This window comes from Mobula birostris, chromosome 22 (genome assembly GCF_030028105.1).
Source record: "Mobula birostris isolate sMobBir1 chromosome 22, sMobBir1.hap1, whole genome shotgun sequence".
Lineage (NCBI taxonomy): Eukaryota > Metazoa > Chordata > Chondrichthyes > Myliobatiformes > Myliobatidae > Mobula > Mobula birostris.
Genome location: NC_092391.1, coordinates 25,612,094 through 25,624,958, shown reverse-complemented (window position 1 = coordinate 25,624,958; position 12,865 = coordinate 25,612,094). Strand labels below are relative to the sequence as shown.

General features: G+C 39.8%; 1 protein-coding gene across 1 annotated transcript in view; it reads right to left on the bottom strand.

Annotated features, from left to right (window-relative positions):
• The window catches only part of dolpp1 (dolichyldiphosphatase 1), a 38,546-nt gene that overhangs the window by 15,529 nt on the left and 10,152 nt on the right, over positions 1–12,865 (bottom strand). Inside the window, exons 2-7 of the mRNA XM_072240400.1 lie at positions 11,303–11,403; positions 9,357–9,441; positions 7,348–7,447; positions 4,628–4,726; positions 1,756–1,884; positions 437–526 (exon numbers count right to left, since the gene is read on the bottom strand). Of these exons, the coding sequence (XP_072096501.1) occupies positions 437–526; positions 1,756–1,884; positions 4,628–4,726; positions 7,348–7,447; positions 9,357–9,441; positions 11,303–11,403 (604 nt within the window). The remainder of the gene's footprint in view (positions 1–436; positions 527–1,755; positions 1,885–4,627; positions 4,727–7,347; positions 7,448–9,356; positions 9,442–11,302; positions 11,404–12,865) is intronic.

Here is a 12,865-nt window from a genome sequence, read left to right as displayed (position 1 = left end):
AATTCCACTGTAAGTATCAACCTAGATTATGTGTGCTATCCCTCTATCCTTCACCCTCTATCACCTTCTATCCACTAGTCAAGAACGTTAACACTAGAGTGTTCTCCCACTAATGATAGTGGGTAGACTCCTTAATTAGACAAACAGGAACACCAGTGATCTTTCTCACTCAGTTGCTCCTTAAGAAGCAGAAATAATATTCCTATGTTTCAGGCACCCAGATGACTAAGTGTCCTGTGAAAAATGTTGACTGGCATTCATATATAAATATTCCCCTTCTTCTTGTGGTTAAAAAATCTCTTGCAATTAAGAGTTTGACTTTTTTTATATAATGCTTATATTATTGTCATACAGAAAAACTTGAAAAGATACTTAATACAAAAGCAATATCTATTCAGAACAGCAGGAATGCAAGTATTCAAATTTATCACCTTACCTTGCTTCTGACCTTGTGACTGTGTACTCAAACCAGAGAATATTTGGAATCAGGCTTGTGTCCCGTATCAGGAAAAATTCTGAGATTGGCCTAAGTTATGAGGAAAAGTAACAGTACAATAAGAATCACTGACATTTGGTCCCACCTCAAATTGCAACAAAGAATCCAGTGAGGCATAACTTCTAATGAACAGCATGACATCCAAGTTCACTAGTCACAACAAGTATACTGTTTCTTCCAGCATGCCAGAGTACACATTTCTCCAAAGGGAGGTGAACCTGGCTTCAAATATACTGGATCTTGACACCTTACCTTCACTTTAAGTCATCTTCAAATTCATTTCAAAGAAAATCAATTTCATGTTACTTTTCAGTAAGTTGTGATGGTCTAAAACCAGGGATTCCCAACCTGGGATCCACAGACTCCTTGGTTAATGGTAGGGGTCCACAACATAAAAAAGGTTGGGAAACTCTGGTCTAAATCAAAGTGGTCAGCTTTCCGCATATCCTATCCCAACTAGATGCTAGCTGCTTTTTTGTTTTCTAGATACACAGGGAGGCCAAAGCACAGGTTCACAACTTGCATGCAGACTAGTAGCACAGGCCTATTCTCACAAGTCTGGTTCTCTTGATTAGAAGCACCTCACACTTGGAGAATCTCCTCCTTTGTTTTTGGCTAGATGTTAAAATGAGGAAATAAGTCACTTAACCTAGTGCTCATTTCCCCCTCAGCACTGCTGAAAACAGGAGTCGTAAGCAGTGCCTCAGAAACATCAAACCATTTCTTGCTGCTGGCCAAAAGGCACACATTCCAGTGGTCTACGTGCATCGACTCTAGTCAACAATGTCTGGATTGTTAGTTGTAAATGCTGTCTGCCTTTTGGCCCAAGGGCTGTTCAGTGTCAGGAGGCAGACTTTGCCCATATTGAAAACAAAATAACAAACTGGAAAACAATTGTTATGTATACAATTTGCCATTCTTCTGGCAAGAAAAGCCCCCAAGTACAAGCAATAATTGAACTACCTTTCACCAGGCTTTCAGAAGTTCAGCCCACATTAAAAACTTGGTAATGAATTGCTCACCTAAATCATTAACCTATCTTTTCCTCTCAGAGACTATTAACCAGCAGGCAAGGAGCAAGACAGTGGGGTTGAGAAATTGTTTTAACCCTGCTCTTTTTAAAATATTTACTTTGAGATACAATTCCATAAAGATCTAAATGTGTCTGTTCTAATCCTAAAAAACAGACTATGTAATCTGGTTTTAAATTAACAACTTTGTATTATCCGCAAGTGAATGCTAAAGTTTAGGACACTTACCATGAAGCTATCCTAGGGAATAGTGGCGTTAGTACCTCTTGTGTAAAGATAAACCAGGCTGTTCCCACTGCCCCACCTGCTATAACTCCGTATATCACTTGGCTCCAGGAATGGTACATCAAATAGACTCTGTAAGACCAAACACAGAATCCCTTTGAAAAAAAAAAATTAGCTGTAGAATCTTACAGAATGACCTAAAATCTTGATTGAATAACCTACAATGCAGTATCTGCACCAACTATTCAGCTCTGTTGGGATAGATGGCATGTTTGTAAATGACACCAAACTTGGTAGCATAATAAACAGGGTTATCCAAGTTTATAGTGGAATCTAGACCAACAGGCAAAGTGTGCAAAATAAATGGCAAATGTAATTTAAATCTGACAAGTGCAAAGTGTTAAAATTTGATATATTAAACTAAAGCAGGACTTAAGGCTGATTTATACTTGTGCGTCAAATGTAAGCCGTAGGTATGGCGTAGTGGTGCACCCTACGCTGTACTCTACACAAACCCTACACCGTAGCCTAACGCACACCTCTCCCAAAATGTAACTATGCATCGCGGCGATGCAGACTGCAACAACTGTGATTGGTCCACTTGGTAGCATCGCATTTCCTCCTTCGCGCAATAGCTTCCCATTGGGCGACTGAAGGGCAGGGAAGGAACTCTGGCTGCAATGCTTTCCATAAAGCCTTACAGACCTCCGAAATTATGGAGGATCCTGTGCACGACGACAGCTGCTACAGCTAAAACTCAAATGGTGATTGCCCGTCTCTGAGTATACAGTGCGTACAATAGTTGGAGACGATGAACCAAATTGTCAAATCTACCTGCCGACACCCGAAAATATTTGAAATGCATTTTCTCGTCCATGTCTCTCAGTGGCCAGACAAGCACAGAAAATTCACCCTCCTTCAGTTTCAGTCACCATTGTTTGAAGTTTGAGTTTCTTTGTGTTGAGTTTCAACACTAAGAAACTCAGCACAGTGGCATAGAAACCTCACCGCCAACTAGCGTTTTGGTGGTGAACTGCAGCATGACACAGACACACCAACGCACAAATATAAATGTTCACAACAGCGTAGCCCACTTGCGTAGGCTACAGTGCAAGCTAGTATGCACAAATATAAATCAGCCTTTACACAGACCGAGACAGGACAAGATAGGACAAAATCAACGTGGTTTCCTTAAGGGAAAATTTTGCCTTACTAACTTGTTGGAATTCTGTGAGGTTACATGTAGCATAGATAAAGGGGATGCAGTGGGTGTTGTACATTTGGACTTTCAGAAGGCCTTTGACAAGATGCCACACGAGGCTGCTTACTAAGTTAAGAACCCATGGTATTACAGGAAAGAAGCATGGTTAGAGCATTTATGCTCTATATCAATGGTTTAGACGGTGGAATAAATGGCTTTGTTGCTAAGTTTGCAGATGATACAAAATTTGGTGGAGGGGCAGGTAGTGTTGAGGAAACAGGTAGGCTACAAAAGGACTGATTAGGAGAATGGGTATGTGAGTGGCAAATGAAATATAATGTTGGAAAATACACGGTCATGCACTTTGGTAGTGGAAATTAATGTGCATATTATTTTCTAACAGGGAGAAAATCCAAAAATTTTAGATGCAGAACATCCTTAAGGTTAACTTGTAGGTTGAGTTGGTGGTAAGGAAGACAAATGCAATATTCGCATTCATTTCAAGAGGTCTAGAATATAACAGCAGGGATGTGATGCTGAGGCTTTATAAGACCAAGGTGAGGCCTCACCTTGAGTATTGTGAACAATTTTGGGCTCTTTATGTTAGAAAAGATGTGCTGGCATTGGAGAGGGGTCGGAGGAGGTTCACAAGGATGATTCTGGGAATGAAAGGGTTATCATACAAGGAATGTTTGATGGCTCTGGATCTGTGTTCGTTGGAATTTAGAAAGTGAGGGGATTTCATTGAAACCTTTCGAATGCAGAAAGGCCTGGAGAGAGTAGACTTGGAAAGGATGTCTCCTATGGTGGGGGGGGGAGCAGCTCAGGATATAGGGGAGTCCATTTAAAACCGAGATGCAGAGAAATTTCTTTAGGCAGAGGGTGGTGAATTTGTGGAATTTATTACCACAGGCAGCTGTGGAGGCCAGGTCATTGGGTGTATTTAAGGCAGAGCTGTATAGTTTCATGATTGGATACGGCATCAAAGTTTACAGCAGAGAAGGCTGAGGAGGGGAAAAAAAGGATCAGCCATGATTAAATGGTGTAGACGCGATGGGCTGATTGACCTAATTCTGCTCCTATGTCTTATGGCCTAAATGGTAGGGCCCCAGAGAATGTCAAAGAACAGAGACCTAGGGGTACAAATACAGAGTTCCTGGAAGCAGACACACAGGTAGACAAGGTAGCGAAGGTGGTGTTTTGGCATGCTTGTCTTCAGCTTCACACTTGCTACAGAAATTTATGCATGTCAGGAATTACTGATAAAAATATGTATTTGCACTCATGCATACTTGCTACCACCAGGATTATACAAGTTTTATGAAAATCTGACTTGTGCAAAATATTGAATATGATGCTGTTATCTATCATATTTTGTTAAAGATTAAACATTTTTATACAAAGGACAATGGTCCCCTTAATGTTGGGTATTCCTCATTAGAAGTAAGAAATTCTGCAGTTCCCAGGTAGTTACCTCATCAGATCACTGAAAAATTAAAACATTAGTGTGTCCAAGGTTGTTTACTTAGGAATCAGACTATGGCCTGAACAAAACACTTTCACACTTTAATTATATAATACTAGCAAACATCACACCATAGGATACATGCATAACCACTGTTTTCATAAAGAAAAACAACACCTCAATCTATTGGAAGACAAGATATTACCTACCTACTATAGGAGACGAGGAAGGCCACAGTCAGCAAACAAATGGATAAAACGTGCCTCCACAACAGGTCTAAACATCTAGCATTGTTTGTTTGGTGCATTCTAAAGAAAGGATCAAATATGACTCTTTTTAAATATGTTGAAATTTTCACCTCATGACTCAATAATATAGTTTTTGCAGCTGCAAAGTTCTAAAGTACCCAAAGGACCCTGCAGAGGTATTATCGAAAAAATGCTTAAAAGCAAAGTAAGGATCTGTTCAGACATATCAAAATCTAGGTTAAGGTGGTAGATTTTAAGCAGCAAGCTTGAACGAACAGTTGAGAGGAGGAGCAACTAAGTGAGGAAATCTATGCTTTCAGACCAAATAGGTGAAAAGTACATTGTCAATGTTAACGCAGTGAAAATTAAGGCACAGTCAAGGAGGAATGGAGGATTTGAATATCATCATCATCTTATATAACCGCTTGGGATTGAAACCATCTTTTTCCACATTTCAGTCCTGAGGTGGTTGATCAGGCTACTGAGAATCTTGCAGATTTTACCACAGATGGGGGGGGGGGGGGGGGGGGGAAACAGTAAGTATTTAATCTCTTGCTACATAACTCAGAACTCAGAATAAAGCATCACTTTGGAATTTGGCCTGCCCCAGGGAGCCAAATAAAAAATAATTAGGGCCTCAATGCTGAGAGTGTTGGCCCGGGAGCTGATCCTAACACTGGATTGCCTATCTTTCCAGCAGTACTGGTGAATTTTACATTGATGCAATTGATGGTACTTTTCCATTGCCTTGACCTGCTGCTACATTCAATATGGAGAAGGAGCATTCAGGGCAGTACTCAAGTCCACGTACCAGGAGCATACAGTAGCCCACACAAGTGACAGAAAGAAACACATGATTTCACATCATACCTACCCAACTGTCTCAGGGCAAAAAGTACCTGATATCTGTAACAAGGTTAGGGTTAAATTGGGGATTGCTGGGCAGCATAGCTCAAAGGGGCTGAAGAGCCTACTCCACACAGCATCTCTACATAAAGAGTCTGACCTCAACAAAACCAATCCTCAGGGACTACTCAAGATGAAGCAGCAGTTTGACAAGTGGGTACCAACTGGAGATGGAGCTTTATGCATTCACAAGGTGCCCTACCACATGAATATCCCTGTCAATTTGCGCAATCATGGTTCAGGTCTCCCACAAATTGATGGGGAAGTCAAGAAATCTGATGGCTGAGGAGAAGAAGTTGTCCATGAAATGTTCAGTGTGTGTCTTCATACTCCTGCACCACCTGCTTGATAATAGCAATGAGGACATGTCCTGGGTGATGGGGATCTTTAATGATGGATGCCACCCTCTGAAGGTGTCCTCAGTGCTGCGGAGCCAGTGGCCATGATGGAGCTGGTCGAGTTTACAACTTTTGTGTTTTCTTCTGATCCCGTGCAGTGGCCCCTCCATTTCAGATAGTGTTGCAGACATAACGATCTTCATGGCACACAAGACCACAGATACAGCAGCAGAATTAAACCACTCAGCCCATCGACTCAGCTCCACCATTCCATCATGGTTGATTTATTGTCCTTCTCAACCCCATTCTCCCGCCTTCCCCACAAAACTTTTAACACTGACTAATCAAGAATCTATCAACCTCTGCTTTAAATATACTTAATGTCTTGACCTCCACAGCCATCCATGGCAATGAATTCCACAAATTCACCACACTCTGGCTAAAGAAATTCCTTTCCATCTGTTCTAAATAGACATCCCTCTAATCTGAGGCTGCGCCCTCTAGTCCTAAACTAACCCACTATAGGAAATAACCTCTCCACATCCACTGTCTAGGTCTTTCAATATTTGATAGGTTTCAATCAGATTCCCTCTCATTCTTCTAAACTCCAGCGAGTACCGGCCCAGAGCCAAACGCACCGCATGTGTTAACCCTTTAATTCCCAGAATCAGTCATGTGATCCTCCTCTGGACCCTCTCCAATGCCCACATCTTTTCTTAAATAACGAGCTCAAAATTGCTCACTATACTCCAAGTATGCTCAGACCAATACCTTACAAAGCCTCAGCATCACATCCTTGCTCTTACATTCTAATCCACTCAAAATGAATGCGAACATTGCATTTGACTTGCTTCCCACCAACACAACCTGCAAGAAACCTTCAGAGAATCCTGCACATGTTCTCTCAAGTCTCTCCTTTAATCTTCTCCATTTAGAAAATAGTCTACACTTTAATTCCTTCACCAAAGTGCCTACACTATATTCCATCTGCCACTTCTTTGGCCACTCCCCCAATTTGTCCAAGTCCTTCTGCAGACTCCCTATTTCCTCAACACTACCTGCCCCTCCATCTATCTTTGTATTGTCTGCAAAGATACGCACAAAGCCATCGACTCCATCATCCAAATCATTGACCTACAACGTGAAAAGAAGGTCCCAATACTGACCGCTGCGGAGCATCACTCGTCATCAGCAGCCAACCGGAATAGGTCCCCTTTATTCCAACTCTTAGCCTTATGCCAATCAGCCATTCTTCTATCCATGCTAGTATCTTCTGTGTAATACCATGGACCCTCGTCTTGTTAAGCAGTCTCATGCACAGTACCTTGTCAAAGGCCTTCAGTTCCCCCTCATTCTTCTAAACTCCAGCAAGTACAGGCCCAGACAGTGTACGACATGCATATCAAACTAGGAAATCTATCAAAGAGATATACACACCTTAAATAAAGGAATAGGAGTGAGTAGATGGAAAAGAACCATATGAACTGGGAATGACTGGAGGGCATCCCATATTCTGTAAACAAGGTATCATGACCACCTGTAAAAGTAATTAAGAAACATTTGCAACATGAAGTAACAATCTTTCTCACAATCATGGGTATTAACATATGGTTATTACAGTTAGTACAGGTTCAACCCTTCATTAAGGGGATTTATATTATGATGTCAAATGAACCTCCAACACAAAACCATGATAATCAGAGGGTGCAGAATTAATGGAGGTCTATTTATCTTTTTTAGTCTTCAGTACTTTTTAAATAAATATTTGAATAGCTTTTAAAAGAGGGAAGATGCTATAAATAATGAAGTCCAACAGCATAGGGGGAGTGAGAAACATTTAATAATTCAGATCAATGACCTTTCATTGCTAATTCTACTTCCCACTTTACAAATATTGCCCAAGAACTTCAGCATTTTCTGCTATTTCAGATTACTGTTTTACACTTAAACAAAAAGTCCGTGCAAATTTATCAACCTTAATATTACAGGAGCCTTTGCAAAGTGGCATTTTGAGTATCATCTGCCTCTGAACACAGAATACACCTAGTGCCACTTCATTTTTGTTTTAAAAGGTGAGCAGCTGTATTACAATAATTGGATTGGATAATAATATTATTAAATTCCAATTCAAAGAAAATTTCACCATAAGTAGTGAACTGCTGGCAACATTACTAATTCAGTCTACCAGGAATAAAAGTTCCCTGATGTCACAAAATGATTAAGTGCTCGGATTGCTTTTATTTAGACATTATAGTAAGTAAAATAGTACTACTGGATGTATGCGGTGTCCAGTCCTCACCCTTGGTCCCCATTTAGCTCTCACCTGTGGCTCCAAGTAGCAGTTTGCATGTGACTGCAGCCACACCCCAGTACACTGCTTCAACAGGCAGGCAAAACCAGATGAGGGTAGCTGGTGGGTCTTATACCCCGGTGAAAGTGAAGTCAGCTATGTGAGCAGATGAGATCTACAGTGAAATCCAATGGCCAGGATGGTAATACTGCAACACTCCATGGACAGTGACGGGCACGACAAGGCACAGAAAGTGTCACAACCATCCACTGCTACCAAGGAAGACCCGTTTGTGACATTTGTTCAGACCACTGGTCGAGAGAGTGGAACCGCCCCAGTGCAATGGCTTTTCCACTTTAAAAACTCATCCGCTCAGGTTTCCTGTCATTGTCGACACAGCAGACAACCACCACAAAGTACAGAAACTTCATACAAGCAAAATGACAAAGACACCAACTAAATGATAAATCTATTCTTCAGCGATTCAGCAGAATCAATCCTAAACGATATTCTTCACCCCACAAACTCTTTGTCCTTTGCTGAAAGAACTGCTCAGTACTGATGACTAGTTTTTCTGGGACGTGTTGTGTTATGGAGCATTTTAAAAGCCATTCTTTTGAGCTACATCTTGTTTAGTGCCATTCTCTTCTGTTCACTCAGTCTGCCATTAACAAACTCTAATGGTTCAACCAATAAGGGATTACTAAATCAGATGAAAGGCAATGGAATCAACAAGTCATGCCAAAGTTTGACAAGTAACAAGTTACAAATCCAAATCCACGACTATCAAGCTCAGTAAATACTTTTAACTAATGTATACACACAAGGAGGTCTGCAGATGCTGGAAATCCAAAGCAGCACACACAAAATGCTAAAGAAGCCGAAGAAAGGTCTCGGCCCAAAACATCGAGTTTATTAATTTCCATTGATGCTGTCTGACCAGCTGAGTTCCTCTAGCATATTGTGTGTGTTGTTTTAACTAATTCATATTCAATTCTTAGACTTTAGTATCATAAATGCTATTTTGTAAGTCTGTCCAGTACATTTTCAGTACCATTACAAAGAACAGCAATCTCATTTTCAAAGAAAGATCTCAAAAGGAGCATTTTTTCACTCCTAAAAAAGTGAAAAACATAATGTCCTGAATGGGGCTCACCTTCACAAGGTCTGGGCTCTTTGATAACATTCTTAATTACCCAGTTGAAGCCTTCATTTAGTACCAAACCACAGAGGAATGAAATCTGAAACATAACAACAGATTTTAGATTTTTGACATTTTCAATTCACACTTCAAGCCATTCCATCATCCAAAACAGGAAGGTATTTCCTGTGCTTTAATAGCTTGATTGCAGAGGACTTGTCCTCTTTCACTTTTTACCATTACACCTGACCCTAAAGAAAGACACTTTCGAATCACTTCAACACCTGTAGATAAAGGAGGAGGAGAAGATGGCGGCGCAACGCAGCACACAGCGGCCACTCCGATGAATATCTGTAATCCGTCAAGTAGGGTGCCGTGCACAATCCTGATTTGATGGAGACAGATGTGAGAGCACAGAGGAACATCGGGAGAAACTTCTAAAATGCCTTCTTCGCTGCCGCTTCTACTGTGTGATCCAGAATCTCTGGAGAAGGCCCAGAGTCCTCGGCTTTGCTTGTTGCGGCTCAAAGCGCTCGGCAGAGGATGGTGCTCGGGAGGCTGTATCGGAGGGGCTGGTCGGAGGCTTGAACTTTTCGGATGGACTCAGAGTCGGCTGTGGTCAGGTGCTTCCAATGCATCGGCAGTTGTCAGCGTCTAGAGGTTTATGGCAGGGAGAGTTTCTCCCTTTTGCTGCCTGCTATCGGGAGTCGATCAGAACTTTTGACACTTGTTTTTTTACCGTGCCCATGGTCTGCTCTATATCAAATTATGGTATTGCTTTGCACTGCTGTAACTATATGTTACAATTGTGTGGTCTTGTCTGGGTTAGTCTTTGGTTTGTTCTGTTTTTTTTGTGATATCATGCTGGAAGAACATTGTATCATATCTTAATGCATGCATTTCTAAATGACAATAAACGAGGACTGAGTGTCCTCATAATCTAATCGGAGCAATCCAACAATCAATTTAACAAAGCAACTTGTGAAATGTTCAGAGATTACCACAAAGTAAAATTATTAGAAACTATTATCATACATTATACATTATCCTTTGAGATGTAGGACAACAATCGAAGTTTGAGACAAACAAGGCAACTGAGAAGGTAACAGAATGGGCAAGCAGTAATATTCCACCAGCTTCCATTTTATCCCAGGGCAATGGCAAGACAATCAGGTTTTCATTTGTTTTCTCAATGTCCACTTCATCTAATTCAACTCCAATTCTTCATCACATCCTTAATCTCATGCTTGTGCAGTATTAAAAATTGCATAGTTGAGAGTTGCAGAGTGGGCAGGATTCCAGAGATAAAATTACTTGTACACGAGTTGGTATTGAACTGTAGTGTTAATTGCACAGGACAATGCATGTTTATTGTTGCTTTGTGTTTACAAATTTTCTACTGAAGTTCTCAGTTTGCTTGGATAGACCAACTACTATTTTTAGGGAATGACTGACAAGAATATCTGGCTCGGACAGAGAAGAACAATGTGAACTAATGGGTTAAGAGTACAGTGTTAAACACACTGACCACACTAGAGAACAGTGCATCTTTCATTTTTTTTTTGCACTCATCACATATTCCATCTATTCTACTTCTTGCTCCAACGCCGCCCACCAATGAAATGAGACTCTTCAAAAACAACTCATCAATTTGCTCTTGGGAACTGACAGTGTACAGAACAAAGTGGAATACATGCACACAATCTCTATAATTCTAAGATACAAAGAGCATAGATTAATAAGTAAATTAATGATACATGAAATGATGAACAAATCAAATTGCAGTACTATATTTTAAGAATTATCAAATATTCATCACTAAGGTTATTAAAATAGCACTAATATTACGCACTATATTAAAAGGCAAACAGAAGTTGCTTTCAGTAATCAGTCCCAAAATGATAACAAACATTCCTAGTTATTAACATGAAAATATTTTTTAAAAAATTTCTAATACTTACAGAATGTAGCTCCCTTTTAAACACGATGAGTGTGAGGAAACCAATAAGGATAAATACTGGTACGAGACTTAAATATGCAAGCACCTTTCCTGCAAAGTCATCTGAAGAGCCAAAAATATTAGTGCACTTTTAGGATTATGCAACACAATGATTTAAAAAATGCAAATGTTTAGTATTTAAACTCTTCCCAATGTTGTTCAGTTGAAAATTTTCTGGGCTGAAAGTGACAATAATGAAAAACCAGGGATGCTGCTCTAGGAAAGGCATGGTGAAATTAAGTATTGGCAAGATCAAATCCACTGGTTTCTTTCCCCACTACAACTCTATTTCCCAATTACTCGCTTTCTCCCTTTCCCTTTTACTAGAGGCTTAGAACTCTACATTCACATAATGTTTAAAGTACCAACCAACTGGTAGCCAGACTTTCAGCTGCATTATTTCTAATTCTGGAATTCTCTCCCTCAACCGCGCTCTCCCTTATCCTGTAAAACACTCCTTAAAACTTATGTTTAAACTTGCTTTTAATGTGATTCAATAAAAAATCTAATACTCCGTGAATCATTTTACTACATTAAAAAGCTGTAAATAAATTCAAATTGTTATACTTCCACTCTCGTTACCATTTTGTCTCGAGTCAAATGTTGCTGGTTCAAGCACCAATCCAATATAAATAAAACATCTGTGCATACAGTACAAGCACAGTACTGAAAGAGCACAGTACACTCAGAAGAACATTTCTCATTCAAAATATTAATAGAAAAATAACAGCTCATTAGGGCTAATAAACTTACAGTCACCATTTAATAACCTATTGTAGATGTCAAGTAAGGGTAGAATTGCATCTGACTACAGCATAATTTCCATACTACTGGACAATTATTTTTACTCCATCACCACATGCACATTGAGCCAAAGGGGTTCCTGCTTTGCATCACTTAATGATTTTTGAGGACAATTTTAAATCTGTTTCAACCAGCCTCATAGGCTGTGTATTTAATAGAGATTACTATAGGAAATTATCAAGAGCCAGAGCAGAGGAGCTTTATTTTATGCACTGCTTTTGAAATAGTGTTAGTAGTTAATGCATCATGAATGTGTCTATAGAAAAATAAGATCAAAAATGTGGAACGTGACAAGTAGAACATTAAGAGTTGAACGGTCTCCTTCTCCATGACATAATTGAGAGAATATACCTTCCAGACAAACAATTAACCTCCATCCTGACAACTTGTGATGGGGATACAAAATGGGCAAGGTTGTACTATTCACTCCCAATTGTGGATAGTGTAGAATCAGTGTACACATGGCACTTTTCTACAAGAGAAAAGAACAAAGTAGAAAAATACTGAAAGGATAAATAATTTTATTTTTTGAATTTGCAAAACACCTCTTTAGCATTTCAGGTTCTTCATTGGTAATGCTTCACTGAGCTTTAAATACACACTCTTGATTTTTCAAATCAATGTTTCTCATACTAAATGAAACCACCTAGTTCATTTCTCTGGGGCAAATTAATGCTAGCCAAATTTCAGAAGACAGAACTCACAACATTAAAGGCCCTCA